Raw genomic sequence first — 22,030 nt, forward strand, 5'->3', positions numbered from 1 at the left:
TAATGATTCACAGTAAACAGTTAAGAAATAAACAAGATAGCAATTTGAGTGGGTGAATTCAATGTCAAATCAGGTGCAGACGGAGAATTGGAAAGAAAGACGTGGATGAAAAACTGGATGCAAGAAAAAAAGTAAAAGAAATCAATGAAATGAAATATTCCCTCTGTTTCTGACAATACAGGAAATAACTTCATTTCATAGTCCAGTGAGATGGTTTGATAGGCACCGACTATTCCTATTTTAATTAAGAGCATGTTTACATTGTCAAATAGTAGACAACTTCCCATGGCACGTTTAAGAAAGTACATTCTTGAAAGATAATGGGGAGATTAGACATGTGACATTGTTTTAGGAAAGCTAATTGAGCAGTGCAAAATAACACAGTGAATCATAACTTTTGTAGCTTCTCTTTCTTGATACAAGCTGCCAATCAATGTGCACATTATAATGCAAATGTGTCCTTCAGACAAGGACTTGTCTGAAGGACTATTAAAACTTGGGATGGTTATCAGTTAATATTTTTATTGTATTATAACTCAATATCTGTGTACTTAATTGCTATTAAACAGCATCATCATCAGGATCAAAGCAAAGTGTTGACACAGTTGTTTTCTTACCAGCACATCATGAACCAGGGCTTGGTATGTCCATGTATGATGCAATGGAGTTGCTAAATCTATATTCCTGTCGACAAGGACTAATAATGGTCTTTGGAAACTGTGGTAGAAACAAAAGGAACAAAAATATAAGATGATACGTGAATTGAATCAGAATCAGGATCAGGTCTCTTATCACCGGCATGTGACGTGAAGTTTGTTAACTGAGCAGCAGCAGTTTAATGCAAAACATAATAGAGAAGAAAAAAGACAACAAAATAAAATAATAATAAATAAATCAATTACAGTATACGTATATTGAATAGATTAAAAATCATGCAAAAACAGAAATACTATATATTAAAAAGCAAGGTAGTGTCCAAGGGTTCAATGTCCATTTTGGAATCAGGTGGCAGAGGGGAAGCTGTTCCTGAATCGCTGAGTGTGTGCTTTCAGGCTTTTGTACCTCCTATAAATTGGACTAAGAAGCTACTCACTTGTCAACATGTTTCAACAAAAGCTACCACATCCGCGTGAAGGAAATCCGGCTGCAGCCTTTTGAAGACCGTGTTAGGGATCTGGAGCAGCAACTGGATGACCTTCGGCTTGTACGGGAGAGCGAGGGTATAATTGATCAAAGCTACAGGGAAGTAGTCACCCCAAAGTTGCATGAGGTGAGTAGCTGGGAGACTGTCAGGAGAAATGGAAATAGGCAATTAAAGCAGAGCACCCCTGTGGCCATTCCCCTCAAAAGCAAGTATACTGCTTTGGATACTTTTGTGGGGGATGACCTCCCGGGAGAACGCCACACTGACCGGGTTGCAGGCATGGACCATGGGTCCATGGTGCAGAAGGGAAAGAGAGAGAAGAAGGGAGCAGTAGCGATAGGGGACTCAACAGTGAGGGGAACAGACCGGAGATTCTCTGGATGTGAATGGGACCCTGAATGGCATGCTGCCTTCCAGGTGTCAGGGATGTCTCAGATCACCTTCCACAACATTTTGGAGAAGGAAGGGAGCAGCCACATGACTTGGTACATATTGGTACTAATGAAGGAAAAGCAATCAGGTCCTGAAAAGAGAATTTAGAGAGCTAGGTGGTAGAAAGCTGAGAAGCAGGACCTCCCAGGTAGTAATTTCTGGATTGCTGCTTGTGCCACATGCCAGTGAGGGTAGAAACAAGAAGATTTGGCAGGTAAATGCGCGGCTGAGAAGCTGGTGCAGAGGGCAGAGCTTCAGGTTCTTGGATCACTGGGATCTCTGTCTATTTCTGCCTATCATACAGTGATCAAATTATATAAATGTACCCTTTATCAAAACAAAATTAAAAAATTACCGTCAAGATCAAAATCCTAGAAACACCCAACAAAACTATCTTCTCCTTATAATGACACAAGAACAGCCTTATAGCATAATACATCCATGGAGGTTTGCAGGGGTACAATCCTATTAGATTCATTACCTTTCTCCTTATTTTCCTGCACTACTGCAGTTTATTCACTCTCACACATGCCATCAGCATTTGTCATTAACTTGTATTACAGTAGCCTATTAACCTCCCAGCATGTCTTTGGCAAGTGGGATGAAATCAGAACACTCGCAGAAAACCCACATGGTCACCAGGAGAACAACTAAGCCTCACACAGACAGTACCAGGGTTAGAATCAGAATTGTGTTCCAGAAGCTATGAGGTAACAGCACTAATGACAGTGTCACTATGCCAGCAATGCCTTATCATGCAGATGTACAAAAAGTGAAAACAGGTACTGTTATATAGCTTACTTAAGCAATGTTAAACTGCAGAAAACCTATTAGTTATAACCCAAAGCTTCCTTTTTGTACAGAGTTAATTTACTGAATTGTACCTGAATTGTCCTCCACTAAGATTATCACCTGTGAAGAGACTATTTCTGGCATCTCGTAGATTTTCTCGCAGTTTCTTATCTAATTTCTGAGAAAAGTAATTGGAATTATTTTTAATTGCAGAAACATCTATTTAATCATGTAGCAGAAAGCAAGGAAAGCATTGAAAATCTAATACTCTTGAACAACTGATAAGAAAGGCAGTACAGGTTAGGACAGTTGTTCTAGCTAGAAATAAAGATACAAACTTCAAATTATACATTGGATCATGCACTCAATATTGCTACACAATTAATAAGTATTTGATTTCAAAAGGCTGAAAACTTAGTTTACATAAACATTTTCCACCTTTGGTGTCATAAGTCTGTAATTCCTTTCCAAGCAGTAGATTATGGGTTCAAGGAGTTAGGGTGCCACAACTTCTTTAGGTCAATTTGAAAGAGGCATCAAATGGCTCTAAAACACTTTAGAAATTCCTAAAATTTTGAAAGGCACTTTTCATGTTCTGCCCAAACCTTTTAGTTTTAGAAGCGTAGTCACCGTTGTAAAGTTGAAATGCTAAATTTTTCTTACTTTCTTTTTGCAATTGATGTGATAATTAGATATGTTTTTTTCTCCACTGAGCAAAGTAAGTCAGTGTCAATGCAAGTCCTGGAACAAGTATTATTCCCTCTACTTGTTCATGAAAAGTGCCAAATTTCTGTATCATGCATGGGTTGAGATGGGTTCATCTTACCCAATATTATTGGTACTGCACTTCCATCAGTATTTAAGAGCATAAGGTGGCAGTGTAAGGGGTGCTGCCTGATGTCAGCAGTTATGAAGTATTGCAGATCAGTTTTTTTTAATTTCGTCATTATTGCTTACTTTCCAACCTAGGTCACAGTTTGGTAAGTAAAATAACATTTTATTTCGAATCAATCAACATATTCTGAATTACTGAGGCCCCACACAGTTAACTCCTTGTCTACTTTGCAACAAATCTTCCTCAATAAAATTTATCATTTCACTAGTTTTGCTTTTGTCACTAGCCTTAACTAACTCCTTTTGGCTCAACGCTTTAGTCCAATTCTGTCCTCTATTATACCTCAGTAATTTTAATTTAAACTACAGCAAGTTGCTGTTATGGCAGTAAGAGCTTCCTGCAATATCTGACATCTATGTGAGGAGGCAAGTGGGACTTTATTTTGATAGTTTATGTTACAAATTCATTTGTTTTACTAATTGATTAGAAATAAGATTTTTACCAGCAGCCAACAATTATAAACACTAATTTATCAGGTACACATTATGGATCATGCATTGTCTAGTAATTATAATGCTTATTAGTTATGTGTACTGAAATAAATGAGAATATATTTCTTACCACTGCTACCATTTCAGCTGCATTTCCTCGAGGGCATCGTATGATTGGAACAGCACCTATTTTAAGAAATGTAATCAAACTACAAGATTTGCAAAAGCTCTGAAATTGATGAGCTGCTGTGCTTATCATCAATTTAGTTCTACCCACTTATTTTAAATTTCAAAAATATACTTTGAGCATAATCTCACACACACACACACAGCAAATACAATTGTTATGTCTTTCTCCACACTGAGTAGTACCTGTTTAATATATTAGCTTATAACACATCAATGGCACTCTTGCTTCATGAGGCAGAGCATATGTGAAACGTTTGAGAGACTATGACAGAAAGCCCATTCACAATCTCAACAGTGGCTACACCAAGCTTCAGTTCATTCTTCAGCACATAATCTTGCACTTGCAACGTTCCAGTCGGAAGTGTTTGCCTGTGGACATTGTACATTGGAAAACAAACAAGTTACAGGCAAAGTGCACTTTCCATCAAGCTGAATATCTTCCAGCACCGACAGGTGTTTATCTCAAGGTATCTCCCTGAGAACAGCTCGAAGATCTCAGGGTCCTCTGAGGTGCACATGGTGAACCATGACAAGAACCAGTGCATCCTTTTCCAGGCTTTCTTGTCAAATGCACAGTGCATGAGGAGGTGGGCTGATGTCTCATCCTTGCTTCAACCATCTTGAGGTAGTGTGTGTGGTGGGAGTGAGAGTCCAGTTGGGAAGCTGGATCTAATAGGGATGGCCCTTCTCTCTGACAACCAAACAAGATCTTGATGGTTATCTGGCAGTTCTTGTAAATGAAGCATTCTGCCAAATGCCTTTGACAGTCTACTCAGGAAGCTGTCCCAGAAACAAGAAGAAATCTGCAGATGCAGGATCCACCTTCATCTTCTCCCAAGCTCTCTCCAGAGCATTCCAAGCTCACCAATCATGGACGTGACAAAATTGTTTGCTGCAGAAACAGTCTTTTGAAGAACAGGCAGCATGGCAAGATCTCACCACAATACCAGGTTCATTGCAACAGTGGGGACAGATAAAACCTCAAGATAGTGACAATTGGTGTTAGCCTACTCTGTCTTTAAATACAGCTCAATGGAACCACACCCAAAAATGGCCACTGTAATGAGAATGATGTTGAGTACATTTCCCCTCCCCCCTTCACTGGAGACCTTTACATAATGACCAATGGATGAAGTACATTCTGGATCTCCAGATGAAGTGAAGGATGACTTGGGTGACTGCAAGGGCATGGTATTAGGGATTGTGCCACACTTGTGCTGCGCTTAGCTATACTGAGAACACTTCACACCTGAACAGCACTTCCTTGCTTGCCATCAAGAAACAGCGCTATTCCCAAATTCCCAACTTCTGTTTCACCTTTGCCATCTGCTCCAGTCAAGCCTTGACACTTGCACCAGCATCTCAGTATCAACATCCCAGCACCTTCTGGTAGTCAAGCTTGATGATGAAGGGAACAGTGGAACAGTTGTTCGTATGGTCTCATTCTTACTGCAATCAATTCCAGTTCATGGAGTTCATTCATGCTTGTTATATACGCTGATTAATCTGTGAATCAATCACGAGTACAAGCAGAAGGCAGTGACTTTATCCATATTCAGAGAGGGTCTGATCTGAGTGCCACCGACTGCCTGGCATCATCACCTCATCCTTCCTCAAGGAATTAATGAAAAACTAAAAATGACACATCAACAAGACACAGAAGAGTGGGCAACCTTGCTAGACTGCAGAGTTGATTGGAAAAATTGTTGTTTCCTGGTAATAGTATGGCCTGCACTACTGCTGTCTATGTAGGGCAGTCGTATTCATTTGTTGATTCCTTCCCTAAAGATCATTTCAGAGAACACATCCACCACGTATTCACCATCAGCTCAAGTTTCACTTAAAGTCAGCCGACACATCCATGTAATGTGACAGACTTCTTACTATCACTCTACTTGGTTTCTTCCCCATAATTCCATCTGCAGGATTTAAAACCCCTTAGTAGGTGACCATGGAGGTGCATCACACCCAACCACCCTGATACACAACATATCAATGGACAGCCCAAAATATTTAAGAAATTCATAAGAGCATACTTTCTTTAAAGCAATTAAAACACCATAAAAACTGTAATATCAGAAATAGGGATTTGCTACACTCCACTTACCCATTGTGACAAAAAAACAGAAAAGGCTATCCACCAGAGTGTCCATAATTATTTCCATTTCTGTATCAGTGATATCAGGTCGATTGATTGCTGAAATAAGATGGGGAGAAAAGAAATTGTATGCCATACACCAACCAAGAGATCCCAAGCCATCTTGCAGAGACTTGTTTACCTTCGAAACATAATTATTATATTGTTGAAAATATAGTAGACACTATACGCTCAACAAGCTATAACAAAAGACGATAAAATGAAAAAAATAATAATGTTGGCAAAACAGATATTGGCCATGACATGAAAATAATTCTCTTCACCTTTTCTGAAATGATGCCCTTGGACTTACACTTATCCAAGAGGTGCTAACAGGTCTCACTTTAAAACTGCATCCATATTTAGCTACAGTGATACATTGCATGCAAGTTCCACCTAGATTCCTGTGCTCAGTTTTCTGTAGCACAATTGATGAACAAGAGTTCAGCTCTCACTCAATGTCAGCAAAACCAAAGAGCCTATTATTGACTACAGGTGGAGGAAACCAGAGATCCATGAGCCATTTCTCATGACGGGATCAGAAATGGAGAGAGTCAGCAACTTTAAATTACTTGGCATTATTATTTCAGAAGATCTGTCCTGAGTCCAGTATGTAACTGTCATTACAAAAAAGGCAAGGCAGGACCTCTACTTCCTTAGAAGTTTGCACAGTGCACCCTGATGCCTTTCCTATCATTGCGGGAGATTTCAACCAGGCTAGCTTGAAGAACTCTCTGAACAACAACCACTAACATATCACCTATGAAGCCAGAAGAGCCAACACACTTGACCACTGTTCTACCAGCATCAAGAAAGCTTACCGTGCCATCCCACGCCCACACTTCGGCAAGTCTGATCATCTGGCTGTACTTCTACTCAGGGATTCAATTTCATGATTCTGGGAATGAAAGGGTTAAAATATGAGAAGCGTTTGGCAGCTTTGGGCCTGTACTCACTGGAATTTAGAAGAATGTGTGGCTGGGGGGGGGGGGAATCTCACTGAAGCCTACTAAATGTTGAAAGGACTAGATAGGAAGGATATGGAAAGGATGTTTCCCATGGTGGGTGTATCCAGAACTAGGGGGCACAGCCTCAAATTGAGGGGAGGATCCTTTAGAACAGAGGTAAGGAGGATTTTTTTTAGTCAAAGAGTAGTAAATCTGTGGAATGCTTTGCCACAAACTGCGGTGGAGGCCAAGTCCATGCGTATATTTAAAGCAGAAGTTAATTGTTTCCTGATTGGTCAGAGCATCAAAGGATATGGCGAGAAGGCAAGTGTATGGTATTGAGTGGGATCCGGAATCAGCCATGATGGAATGGCGGAGCAGACTCGACGGGCTGAATGGCCTAATTCTGCTCCTGTGTGTTATGGTCTAAGTCTAAATGAGTATGCCACACTTGCCATCTGTGTGCATAAGCATACTGGACATATCCCAAACTAAAAGCTGTGGAACAACCAGGAGATTTGTAGCCTGCTGAGGGGTAGATCTGTGGCATTCAAGACCAGTGATCCAGAACGACACATTTCTTCCACGAATGACCTACGGAAGGCTATTAAAGATGAAAAAACAATTCTGATTGAGGATAGCGACAAAATCAGACGCACATCAGCTCTGGCAAGGTTTGCAGGCCAGTACTTGGTGAGGCTCTGAAAACCTGTGCCAACCAACTGACAAGAGTGTTCAACAACATCTTCAGTCCCTCACTGCTGCAGTCAGATATTCCCACCCGCTTCAAAAGGGTGACAATCATATCAGTGCCCATGAAGAGAAGGGTGAGCTGCCTGAATGACTTTTGTCCAGTGGCTGGCACTCATATCTACTGTAATGAAGTGCTTTGAGAGCTTAGTCATGGCTAGTATCGAATCTTGCCTAAGCAAAGATCTGGACCCACTGTCATTTGCCTATCACAACAGATCTACAGCGGATGCAATCTTACTGGCTCTCCACTCACCCTTGGATAACCTGGACAACTGCAATACGTATTGTCCATCGGGCTGCTGTTTATTGAATACAGCTCAACATTCAAGACAAATCATACCCTCAGTTCTAATCAACAGGATCTGAAACCTGACCTTTGTACCTCCCTCTGCTACTGGATCGTTGACTTACTCACCGGGAGACCACAGTCTGTGCAGATCGGAAGTAACATCTCCTCCTCACTGATAATCAACACTGGCACACCTTAAGGATGCGTGCCCACTGCCCTACTGTCTCCACGCCCATGATTGTACAGCTAGGCACAGCTCAAACACCAGCTATAAATTTGCTGATGACACAACTATTATTGGCAGAACTTCAGATGGTGACAAGGAGGTGTACAGGAGTGAGATAGACAAGCTGGTTGAGTGGCGTTGCAACAATAACCATGCACTCAATGTCAGTAAGACAAAGGAATTGAATGTGAACTTCAGGAAGGGGAAGTCGAAGGAACACACATCAGTACTCATCAAGGGATCAGAAGTAGAAAGGGTGAGCAGTTTCTAGTTTCTGAGTGTCAACATCTCTGAGGATCTATCCTGGGCCCAGCATTTCGATGCAATTACAAGAAAGGCATGACAGCAGCTGTATTTCATGAGGAGTTTGAGGAGAATTAGTACGTCACCAAAGATACTCGCAAATTTCTGCAGAGAATCAGAAGATGCTGCAGAAAGTTGTAAACTCTGCCAGCTTCATTGTGGACACTGGCCTCCCCCAGCTTCAAGGGCACCTTCAAAATGCAATGCCTCAAAAAAGGTGGCATCCATTATTAAGGACCCCCATCACTCTACCATTAGGGTGAGGGTACAGGAGCCTGAAGACACACACTCAACTTTTTAGGAATGCTACCCAGGTATTTTTTCCTCTCTTTTTGCACTAATTATTTAATATAATTGTCTTTTTTATATATTCTTTTTATTGTAATTTATAGTTTTAATTATAGATTGCATTGTACTGCTGCTGCAAAAGAACGAATTTCATGACATTTTCCAATGGCCAATGATATTAAACCTGACTCTGATTCTGAATCAACATGTCATCTAAAACCTGATGAACTTCTATAGGCGTGTAGTGGAAGGTATACTGACTGATTGCATCACAGCCTGGTATGGAAACACCAATGCCCGAGAATGGAAAAAAAACTACAAAAGGTAGTGGATACTGCCCTGTCCATCACAGGTAAAGTCCTTCCCACCATTGACAAGTAACGCTGTCGCAGGAAGGCAGCGTCCATCGTCAAGGACCCTCACATCTCTTCTTGCTGCTGCCAACAGGATGGAGGTATAGGAGCTGTAAGGTTTGGGAACAGTTATTACCCCTCACACATCAGGCTCTTAAACTAGAGGGGATAACTTCAATCACCCCAACAATGAATAGATTCCACAACCTATAGACTAATTTTTAAGGATTCTGCAACTCATGTTCTCGATATTTATTCCTTATTTATTATTATTGTTATTTTTGTGTTTGCAGTTTGTCGTCTTTTGTACATTGTTTGTCTCTGTCATGTGCAGTTTTTCATTGATTCTATCACGTATCATATTTACTGTGAATGCCTGTAACAAATGAATCTCAGGGTAGGCTATGGTGACATACAGTAATATGCAAAAGTTTGAGCAGCCCTGGTCAAAATTTCTGTTACTGTGAATAGCTAAGTGAGTAAAAGATGAACTGATTTCCAAAAAGCATAAAGTTAAAGATGACACATTTCTTTAATATTTTAAGTAAGAAAACTTTTTTATTTTCATCTTTTACAGTTTCAAAATAACAGTAAAGGAAAAGGGCACGAAGCAGAAGTTTGGGCACCCTGCATGGTCAGACTTAGTAACACCCCCTTTGGCAAGTATCACAGCTTGTAAACGCTTTCTATAGCCAGCTAAGAGTCTTTCAACTCTTGTTTGGGGGATTTTCGCCCATTCTTCCTTGCAAAAGTCTTCTAGTTCTTGAGATTCTTAGGCCGTCTTGCATGCACAGCTCTTTTGAGGTCTATCCACAGATTCTCGATGATGTTTAGGTCAGGGGACTGTGAGGGCCATGGCAAAACCTTCAGCTTGCGCCTCTTGAGGTAGTCCATTGTGGAGTTTGAGGTGTGTTTGGGTTCATTATCCTGTTGTAGAAGCCATCCTCTCTTCATCTTCAGCTTTTTTACAGACAATGTGATGTGTGCTTTCAGAATTTGCTGGTATTAAATTGAATTCATTCTTCCCTCTACCAGGAAATGTTCCCCGTGCCACTGGCTGCAACATAAGCCCAAAGCATGATCGATCCACCCCTGTGCTTAAAAGATCAGAGGGGTTCTTTTCATGAAATTCTGCACCCTTTTTTCTCCAAACATACCTTTGCTCACTGCGGTCAACAGGTTCTATTCAAAAGGTTCAAAGGAACATCTCAGCAAGCCTGATGCATTTTGGAAACAAGTCCTGTGGACTGAAGAAGTTAAAATAGAACTTTTTGGCTGCAATGAGCAAAGGTATGTTTGGAGAAAAAAAGGGTGCAGAATTTCATGAAAAGAACACCTCTCCAACTGTTAAGCAAGGGGGTGGATTAATCATGCTTTGGGCTTGTGTTGCAGCCAGTGGCACAGGGAACATTTCCTGGTAGAAGGAAGAATGAATTCAATTAAATACCAGAAATTCTGAAAGCAAACATCACACTGTCTGTAAAAAAGCTGAAGATGAAGAGAGAATGGCTTCTACAACAGGATAATGATCCTAAACACACCTCAAAATGACACAATGGACTACCTCAAGAGGCACAAGCTGAAGGTTTTGCCATGGCCCTCACAGTCCCCTGACCTAAACATCATCGAGGATCTGTGGTTAGACCTCAAAAGAGCAGTGCATGCAAGACGGCCTAAGAATCTCAAGAACTAGAAGACTTTTGCAAGGAAGAATGGGCGAAAATCCCCCAAACAAGAGTTGAAAGACTCTTAGCTGGCTATAGAAAGCGTTTACAAGCTGTGATACTTGCCAAAGGGGGTGTTACTAAGTACTGACCATGCAGGGTGCCCAAACTTCTGCTTCGTGCCCTTTTCCTTTACTGTTATTTTGAAACTGTAAAAGATGGAAATAAAAAAAAACTTCTTGCTTAAAATATTAAAGAAATGTGTCACCTTTAACTTTATGTCTTTTGGAAATCAGTTCATCTTTTACTCACTTAGCTAATCACAGTAACAGAAATCTTGACTGGGGTGCTCAAACTTTTGCATGCCACTGTATATGCACTTTGATAATAAATTTACTTTAAACTCCTTTCTAAAATCACTAAAAAATAAATTAAACTTAAATATTTCAAAAAACGAAGAGTAATACAGAAAAGTTAACAAGCAGTGCTTGAGGTTTTTAGTTCTCATTTCTTTTATTCAGTAAGTACAAAACTCATTTCAAAATGTTGAGAATTGAATGCTTTTTTCTGGTAGGTGACATCAGAGAAGGATTTTCATAGAACCATAAAAATATTTTATCAGTATTGATATTTAATGTTTTGACATAATTTTTAAACATTCACCCACTGTGCATTCTATTTGTAAAAATATTTCATGTTTTAGACTAATCAATATATTTTGGAATCTGATGGAGTCGTTACACCAATTAAATTTAATGCACCATAGTTTCATCAGCAGAGAAAGCCTGGATTAATTTTCATGCTAAAAGAAATAACCTTTTTCTACCAAAAGAAGAACTGTATTTTAAATACAACTTAATTATGTTATTATTTTAGACTATAAGTGAAAACTGGTTTGAATCTGAGAAAAAACACTCCTGATGCACATAATAATATAGAAATAAAGAAATTGGAAACAATACCATGATATGAAATCAGCTGTTTGTTCTGATTGCACAGTACGAACATGTCATCTTCCAAAGTGATAAAGTTTAAATACTGATCAAATAACTGCAAAAATAGGAAAGCAGAAAAGAATGTCAATATCACATAATGCTAAATTCTTTAATATCAGCAAAACCCATAAAGTGCAATTGAAACTTCAGATTTAGGAGAGAGAACCATGATCTGTAGAAAGTTGCGAACAATTTTCTTTTGATACAAGTGTAACTAGCACATAATTATATTTCAGTCGAAGTAAAAGAAAATTGTTCACCATTAAGACTCTATGTTGAATCAGCTTGTATATTAATCAAACTTATTAACTGCGCAATTGCCTTAAAAACATAAACTTGCTATAGGGGAAGCACATTTTAAATGTAACCAAAAAATCTGGTGTATCAAATAATACTCAAATCATGTGACCACTTAACAATTATTAAAATTAATTTGTAATCAAGATTGTTGATTTTTTCTTTTTTTGTGTGCCATACTCTGCCAGAGCCTCGGCGACCACTTTTTGAAGTGGTTGTCTTGGAGGAAAGATTCTGTGAGTGGTCTTCCACGTCCTTCTCACAGCGCAGTCTCCTTTTTTTTAACGAGGCTGAGTTGTGAGTTCAACACTCAACCCAGCACGGATGGAAAGCGTGCTGGGGAGCAGCCCAACTGGGTTCGAACTTGGGAACCTTCGCTCCGGAGTCCAGCGCTGATGTCACTGCACCACCACCCGGTTTCAAACTGTTGATTAAAAACTGATTATATAGGACACAATGTTAATGAGCCATATCCAAATAGGTTGCGTATCTGTTTCAATGAAACAGTTATTATTTTGATTGGGAACATGCTTTAACAGATCAGCACTACAGAAGATTTATGATGTTGAAAGGTTACACCATAAGACTCAAAAATGTTGATCTAGGCATCCAACAAACAGATGGTAATTGGCAACTTTCAAAAAAGAAAATATCAACACTGAAATTCATTTAAATCTATTGCAACTTTGTAATTTAACTTTTTTTGATACAGGGTAAATGAAGAGATCAGAACAAAGCATGATTTCCTCAGCTAATGCAATCATCTGACCTTGGCAACTTGGGCTACTGCGTTTGTACTCAGAGCTGCACTGGCAATGTCTTCAAGTTTACCCCTTGAAATTGCTGAGATGAAATTTAAGTAATAGGACTCATAAAGTTGGTTCCGAAGATCCTACAAAAGCAATTGTGCTTAAAATTAATATTAAAATCATAAAATTGAAATTGTAAATATTCAAACAAATAATATTCTTAACATCAGTTAAACCTTTCCATTTCAGATATATAAAAAGCCACTTTAATCAAAAAGCCATTAATTACCTGGCATACTCTGTCAACATTTTCTTCTGTTGGCATTATAAAATAAATTGCTGGAACATCTGGAATCGGATCTCTGTCAGAGTGCAATAACCTGAAAAATTGTAATTACAAATTAAAACCAAATACTACAGATTATACCTAACATACTGATATACAGGGAAAATAACTTCCCCAGAAATAAAGCACAACAAATCTAACATTAGATTTATACAAATTATGTATTTTGAAAGTTTTGAAAACTAATGGTGTATTTTCCCATGACTTATGGATTATTAATGTAGTCCTAAATGAATAATCTAAGCACTACGCTTCATGAAACTTCCGTTGTTATTTAAGAGTGTCTAAGCAAGACAGCAACTGTACAGCATGCAGTTACTCAAAGGTGTAATTATGTTGACCAAAATGGCAAACCAAAATCTAATGTTTACTTGCATTTTATTCACTAAATGAAAAAAACAAAACAAATTTATGAACTCCGAACAGCAAAGAATATCGTCAACATATCTACTAATTTTAACATGACTGTGCTTAAGGTAGTATAGGCAGTCTATAAAGAGATTGTTCATATTCTTCATTTCTAAAAATCAACCATAGAACCATGCAAATCTGGTCCAGTTATTTTTTAAATCGTTCAGGCCAATAAAACAGTCTAATTGAGAACAATTGTTTCAATTAGGATAATGATAACTAATTTAAGATATTTGAGGGAAAAACCCTTCCTTAAAACATGTCTTACTCCATTATGTTCTAACTTTAAATTCAGTTGTCCAAGATTAAATTAATCTTACAGGTGTAAAGTGATGCCCATATCTCTCAATTCTTTCACAGAGAGTAACGGTGAAATGATGTCTTGACCAAATCGGTCGTAGATCAGAATCTACAGAAGAAACAATTATATTAGAAACAAAGAATTATGGCTTAAAGAATAACACTTTTTTTTCTTTATATTAATGTGAATGCAGATTACTGCAGAGGTTGTGACTTTGAAACAAAAGACCAGAAGATCATCCATGGAAAAATAAAGTTTATGTTTCAGATCAAAGAGTTGGGGAAAAAAAACCCAGAAGTTTTAAGATGTAAGAAAAGGGGAAGGGCACAGGGAAGGACAAAGAGAAATCTGAAACAACTAAATTGATAATGATGCAAGGAAATGGATTGGTCAAGAGAACAAAACAATGGCAATAACAAAATTCTCTGAAATTATAATATAGAGTCCAGAAGGTTGTTTTGTACTTAGTTGAAAAATAAGGTGCTCTTCTTAAGGTTTTTGGAGCTGTGTAGTAGGTTGAAGACAAAGGCCAAAGTGGGTGTGGAAATAAGAGTTTTAAGTAACAAGTACCCAGAGTTTAGGTTCAAGTTTGTGGATTAGTTTGGCCAGAAACTATCAGCATAATGACTTCCACCCATCATACATCTTCCCTTTGATATTTTGCTCTCATCTCCACATGCATCCTAAAAAAAAATTGCTTTTATCCTTAATGTTTTTGTTGACCCAAAACATTAATTTAGATTCTCTCACCAGATGTTGCATAGCCTGCTGAATATCTCCAGCATTTCTGGCTTTCATTCATTAATACTAGTATTCCAGTGTTAGAAGCTTGTCCACTGATACACCAGTCCTACTGTCAACAAATACACTATAAATACTCCCAAATTTTATTTTTGTCACTACCAAAAAATATGTGCATTAAACTCGAGTGATACTGCTTTAAAATTAAGTAGAAATACAAGTGCAAACAGTTTTAATTAAATCTGGTTATTGTATCCAATCAGATTTTTCTTAGCTGACACAATTTCAATCTTTTTGTCTTTGCCAAATTAATAGTGAGCTGAATGGAGTTAGAAAATACAATACTTTAAAAACTTAGCTTAAGAATTTTAATGATCAAGTTGTTTTATATGTGTTGACATTTGCCAACAGTCTAGAAATTCCCTCACCTTCCATACTGGTTCTGTGGTGCTGTTTTTAACTGGAATGACATTGAAGTTTAACATTCGTTTTAGAGCAGCTGTAAAATAAAAGAAAAATAACCACTTAAGAGCTATTACTAAATTTCAAAGAATTACAAGTGCATATATTTCTACAGTACTGTCGCATTTTGCAATGATTAATTTAAAACAAACAATAAGAAAAGTTCCTGAAACTTCTTGTAGTTTAATACAAAGAACATGTTACCACAGGTATTCTGGGGTTTGCGGACTTTCTTGTGCCCAATACTTGCAGGAGAAAAAAAAATGAGCAGGAAATTAACTGCTTAGTGATTAATTACTTTTGCATTATATTTGGACACAACAACGTGTATTTGGTATATAAGTAAAGCTTGAATATAGGACATTTTCAAAACATGAATGAATTTATGGCAAGAAAATTGACTTAGATGTTGTAGAGTTGTGAAAGATAAAATAAAATCACCGAGCTCCTTTGTTCTCTGAAGCCTTTGATTTCTTAGCATTAATTAAAAGTTTCTCATTGTGTGAGAGCAGCAGTCTAAGAGTTTTTTTTCCCACAACAAAGAACTTGGAGGGAAACAGGGATTGCATTAATATGCTATTAAAATATTACTTAAACAAAAACACTAGCTCTAAACTGATTGCTTGGATCAAGCCAATTTGTTAAAAATAATACTGAATAATAATGTCTTTTTTTGTTCAAATAATATTCCAAATATTACAACATTACTTAAGCATTCTATTAGTAATATATTGTAGTTTATTAAAAGTTTAACGTAAACACTTTTGTGACCTCAGAATATCCCAAGGCGCTTTGCATCAATAAAAAAATCCAAAAGTTCAGAAGTAAATGTAATTACAAAGTTTACATATGTCACCATATACAACCCAGAGATTCATTTTCCTGTGTGTATTCCCAGCAATTCTATAGAATAGTAACTATAACAGGATCAAGGAAATATCAACTAGAGTGCAGAAGACAACAAACTGTGCAAATGTAAATATAAATAAATAGTAGTAAATAATGAGAACATGACATAACAAGATGAAGAGTTCTTAAAGTGAGATAATTGGTTGTGGGAACATCTCAATGGATGGGCAAGTGAGTGTAGTTATTCCCTTTGACAAGAGCCTGATAGTTGACTGGTAGTAACTTTTCTTGAAACTGCTGGTGCTGAGTCCTGAGGCAATTCTACCTTCTACCTGCTGGCAGTAGCGAGAAAAGAGCATGGCCTGGGTGGTGGTGATCTCTGATGATAAATACTTCAAAAATAAGTATTTTTGAAATGTGGTCACTATTGTAATGTCAAAGTGCATTTAGGAAACTCAAAAAAATCTAATCAAGTAACATTTCCTGCATTGCGATAAAGACCAAATTAACTGATTTAGCAATATTGGTTGAGTGATTAGTGCCCAGGACATCAAGGAGGATTCTCTTGCTTGTTCTCAGAATAATAAATGGAATGTGATTTATTTTTGTAATTATTTATGCATATGTTATTAGCCAGTGCTGCATAATTATTCATACGTATGTCATGAACAAGTGTAGCGTTTCTAATTTCCCCTGATTTAAGCAGTCCTCTGTGTCATTCAAAAATAAAGAGTAAATCCATAGCTGTGTACTTGGGATCACTTATAAATCAAAATGTATAAGTGACAAACTTCCTTAGCTGAAGCGCATTCATAAACAGCTTTCAAAGTTTAATAGTGTCGCAATTATGACAAGTTATACCAAGTTTTTTATTTCAGCGTTATTTGATTACTTGAATTTAAATATTCTCACTGCTGTGGAGGAGATTCAAAACAAAGCCTCCAGATAAACTTGCCAGACCTTGCATGTTCTTTATCAGTAACTTAACCACCGAATACAAACAGATAATTTCTGTCATTATTCTATGAGGGTTCATCGTGTCCTAGTTTAACACCTTTTTATAATGCTTCACCAGAGCATCAGCAAGTTCAACCTTCGAATTTTAAACCTTATGAGAAATGAGGGTGCTACCAGTGAAGCTGCAGTCAAAATGTCTGTACCAACAACATTAAATAATTTCCATGTACCAGTACAAAGATTCAAAGGTTCATTCATTATCAAACTATACAACTCTGAAATTCTTCTTCTCCAGATAGCCACAAAACCAACAAAAAGAATGGCAGCACAATCAACTTCCAAGTCCCTTCCCCGTGCACAAAAAGAAAAACAGGCACATTGACCCCCAAATCCCCTCCCCTGCATACAAGAAACAAGAAAGATTGGGTGAAAACACTGAATCTATAAAACTATAAGACACACAAAAAAAGTCTATTGTCTAAGTCCACACCCAAAATGCAGAATACCTAGGTAACATTCTTCAGCCACAGTGGCTGGCCTTTTTATCTCCAGCAGAGAGCAATCCCACCAGCGATCAAAAGGCAGTCTCCTCTCTCCGGCAGCAGAGCAATTCACCAGCGATCAAAAGGCAGCAAGCAAAGTTTGATTTAGGAGACAAGAAATTCTAGGCATCACTCCCCAGTGCTTGTTTTTATCATTACACTTGTTTTTCCAATTTCACCTTTAGTTATTTCTGAACTGAGCAATTTTCCTTCTGTGTATTTAATTTTAATGAACTGTTCTACCCGATAGTATCCAACTCTTCATTGATTAATTACCCACGATGTATTTGACCAATTTCCATTAAATTTCTGAAAATGAGATGTGATCTCTGGGAACCACTTCTCCCACTTTCAACAGGAATCAAAACTGCTTGGTAGTTTTACTTTTTGAAACAACTGGACCCTCTCCAGTGTCAGTACATCTTGTTTTAGATACGGTACAGTGCCCAAAACTGCTCACAATTGTCCAAATGTGGTCTGACCAATGCCTTATAAAGACTCAGCGTTACATCCTTGCTGTTATATTCTAATCCTCTCGAAATAAATGCTAACATTGCATTTGCCTTCCTCATGACTGACTCAACCTGCAAGTTAACCTGTAGAAGGATTCCTTTCAGACTTTTGAATTTTCTCATTTAGAAAAGTCTATGCTTTTATTCCTTCTATCAAAATGCATGATCATATACTTTCTGACACTGTATTCTATCTGCCACTTCTTCGCCCATTCTATTAATCTTTCTAAATCTTTCTGCACCCTCTCTGCGTCCTCAACACCATCTGCCCCTCTACCTATCTTTGTGTCATCCGCAAAATTGGCCACAAAGGCTTCAATTCCATCTTCCAAGTCATTGATAGATAATGTACAAAGAAGCAATCCCAACACAGACCTCTGTGGAACACAACTGGTTACCGGCAGCCAACCAGAAAAACCTCTCATTATTCCCAATCTTTGCCTCCTGCCAGTCAGCCAATCTCTACTCATGCTAGTATCTTTCCTGTATGACCATGGACTCTAATTTTGTTTAACAGCCTTATCTGTTGCACCTTGTCAAAGGACTTCTGAAAATCCAAGTAAACAACAGCCACTGACTCTCCTTTGTCTATCCTGCCTGTTTGTGAAAGTCCACAAATGACTGTAAATCTAAAGAGGAAACTTCAGGTCTAAAGTATTGTGGTGTGCAGAGTTCCCTTTCATATGAGCTATGAAACATAGAGCTCAGCACAAAGGTACCATTTCCCTTCAGTACTGTTGTTTGTTCATTCTAACTTAATTTTGACTTGCTGCAATAACTTACCATAACCTTAGAATTCCCAGCCTCTCAGAATTACATCCACGATGGAACCAAATATGAATTTGCTGTAAATTTGAAAACCAGACTTCACACATCATCTGAAATTTGTTGCTGCAAGAACAAAAGACTATCAGCTGCCAAACCATTCATTATAGATTGAAGCTGAAAATTGTTTTCACAGTACAATGTCTCATTTAAAAGGAGTAACATTGAAAGAATTTTAGCTGTCCCATGGTGGTAAAGATTCAGAAGAGGACTACCACCCCAGCAGTCAGTAGAACATTCCAGCGATGGGACAGGAATATTTTATCAATTGGAAGTTTTGAAATCAGAAATCTAACTTATACTTCTCAAGTAAATGAATATATATCACATGGTAACCAACATTAACTTATATTAATACAAGTTTCCCCGGCTATCCGAAGGTAGAGCATTCCTATGAAACGGCTCGCAAGCTGGAACGTCGTAAAGTGAATAAGCAATGACCATTTATCAACATGGGAAAAAATTTTAATAACGTACAAAATCATGCCAAATAACACACAAAACCTAAAATAACAGTAACATATAGTAAAAGCAGGAATGATATGATAAATGCACAGCCTATATAAAGTAGAAATACTTTTCTGCAGCACTGTCTAGCACAGCGAAAATCTCACGGCAGCACTCTCGGCAAAAACATTCTCTCCAGTAACCTTTAAGCTATGAAGCTGTCAAATCATACCAAATAACACATAAAAATACACAGCCTGTATAAAGTAGAAATAATGTATGTACAGTGTAGTTTCACTAACCGGAATCAGGAAGACTCCAATAAATTGCAGTTTCGTCACAGTTAAACACTTGCTTATACGAATAAGCACCCAACGCAATCAGCAATCGCCTCTGATCTGGGCCGACACTCACGTTCCGAGTGGCACCTAATTAATTAGCTTGTTTCTTTCGGCTTTTTTCTTAAAGATGTGCTGGGTGTGTCCTGACTACCGCTGTACCGCTGCATTCTACGTGGCCCGGAGGTTGGGGACCACTGCTTAAACTATGAAGCTGCCCTCGCCTCAGAAACCGATCAAACCACCCATGACTACCTTTAACTTCCACTTTCGCAACACTTTCTCCACCATCAACCAGAGCTTTCTGTTTCAGCTTATTAAAAAGACTGATTTCTCCTTGAGTATAAGAAAACTTAACGGAACACCACGCTTTGTACACCCATCAATCCACTCAAGCAATAGACTTTCCATTTTATCCATTATTGGATACCAACTAAGAGAGACCACTTTGCTACGAGCAGAATCAACAGTAACATCGGCAGCTTTCAAAATTCTTTCTTTGCGTATAAATAGCGCGAATGGTGGACGCAGGCAAGTTCAACGCGCGGACAATGTCCTTACTTCCTTCACCACGATCGAAACGCTTAATTATGTATGTTCTTATGAGCTCTTTTAGGCTTTTCCAATACCTTAGAACTCATCTTGCTAACGGATGCGCAAAATAAATTGAGATAAAGCAGGTGTTTAAGCAATGCCGGCTAGAATGCAGTTCCGTGGGAGGAGCTTGGCTGTTCGGGCGCACGCTGCCTTTTCTCGTAACAGTGAAAACACCTTCTGTTAGTGAAAACAGGTAACTAACGTAGGTCTTTCGTAACAGCGAGGTGTCGTAAAGCAAACGTTCGGAAAACAGGGGCCACCTGTATACTCTTCAATTGACCAAAGACTGTTTTATTTTTATTGCAGAGATACATTGGAACCAAATAAGAATTTGCTATAAATTTGAAAACCACAGTTCACACATCATCTGAAACTTGCTACTACAAGTCCTTCAGGCCCACCAAGCCCATACTGTCCTATTATACCCACGTGACCAATTACATACTAAACCGTACATTTTTGGAATGAATGGGGAAAACCGAAGCCCCACAGAAAACTCACTTGGTCACAGGGAAAACATACAAACTTCTCTCAGACAGCGGCAGAATTGAACCTGGGTTACTGGAGCTGTAATAGCCTTATGCTAACCACAATGCCACACACAATGAAAAGAATGGGAAACTTCTTCATTCATGTCTATCTTAACTAAGAGGTTCACGTATTGCCCTCTTCAGTCACAAAATAAGTGACCAAAGCACACAGAAAATATGTTATCTTCAATACTTAGAAGCCATCATAGAAGACAAAAAGACAATATTAATAATAATGTCTTTAATTCTGTAATATGTCCTAAAGTGCTTTTCAAAAATGTTACAATGCGAGATTAGACATATTAGGATAGGTGCCCAGTAGCTTGGCCAGGGCCAGAGATAGATTTTCACAAATGTTTGACAAGGAGTACGGGTGGAATATGCAGTAACTCCAAAGCTTCAGGCCGGATAGCTGAGGACATGATCACAAACTATAAACCAATTAAAATCTGGTACAGTCAACAGGACAAATAAACGGAGCATCAGAGGAATTTCAAAGGGTTGTAAGGCCTGAGATTACAGAAATAAGGAGGTCAAGGTTGTTAAGTATTTCAAATACGTGGAAGGAGAATTTACAACCAAGGCATTGTCAGAAACCAGTGAAAGCAAACAAGCATCAGGGTGATAGATAAACAGGATTTAGCAAGACATAGGACACATGTAGCAAAGCCTTCTATGAAGGCAAGTGTCTAAAGGGTGCCATACAAAAAGTTCAAAGTACATTTATTATTGAAGTATGTACACATTATACAACCTTGAGATTCAGGCAGCCACAAAACAAAGAAACCCAAAAGAACCCATTAAAAAAAGACCATTAAACATCCAATGTGCAGACAACAAAAAACAAACCCTGCAAACAATATAGGTAAGCAAGTAGCATTCAGAACAAAAGTGAGTCCGTAGACACAGAGCCTGGAGCAGCTGGAGCAGACCTACATCTCAGTTCAGTGCAGAGCCGAGTAAACATCACAGAGCCTGGAGCAGAGTCTACATCTCAGTTCAGCGCAGAGCCGAGTACACATCGCAGAGCCCTCAGACACAGAGCCTGGAGCAGCCGGTGCAGACCTACGTCTCAGTTCAGCGCGGCGCCGAGTAAACATCGCAGAGCCCTCAGACACAGAGCCTGCAGCAGCCGGAGCAGACCTACGTCTCAGTTCAGCGCAGAGCCGAGTAAACATCGCAGAGCCTGGAGCAGGTCTACATCTCAGTTCAGCACAGAGCCGAGTAAACATCACAGAGCCTGGAGCAGGTCTACATCTCAGTTCAGCGCAGAGCCGAGTAAACATCG

At 38.5% G+C, this 22,030-nt stretch overlaps 1 protein-coding gene across 1 annotated transcript in view; it reads right to left on the minus strand.

Moving 5' to 3' along the window:
* scfd1 (sec1 family domain containing 1) overlaps positions 1-22,030 on the minus strand; it is a 159,407-nt gene that overhangs the window by 131,377 nt on the left and 6,000 nt on the right. Inside the window, exons 2-10 of the mRNA XM_063050484.1 lie at positions 15,112-15,182; positions 13,962-14,050; positions 13,174-13,264; positions 12,905-13,027; positions 11,806-11,893; positions 5,991-6,080; positions 3,825-3,880; positions 2,461-2,546; positions 618-717 (exon numbers count right to left, since the gene is read on the minus strand). Of these exons, the coding sequence (XP_062906554.1) occupies positions 618-717; positions 2,461-2,546; positions 3,825-3,880; positions 5,991-6,080; positions 11,806-11,893; positions 12,905-13,027; positions 13,174-13,264; positions 13,962-14,050; positions 15,112-15,182 (794 nt within the window). The remainder of the gene's footprint in view (positions 1-617; positions 718-2,460; positions 2,547-3,824; positions 3,881-5,990; positions 6,081-11,805; positions 11,894-12,904; positions 13,028-13,173; positions 13,265-13,961; positions 14,051-15,111; positions 15,183-22,030) is intronic.

This window comes from Mobula hypostoma, chromosome 1 (genome assembly GCF_963921235.1).
Source record: "Mobula hypostoma chromosome 1, sMobHyp1.1, whole genome shotgun sequence".
In the NCBI taxonomy this organism is placed as follows: Eukaryota; Metazoa; Chordata; class Chondrichthyes; order Myliobatiformes; family Myliobatidae; genus Mobula; species Mobula hypostoma.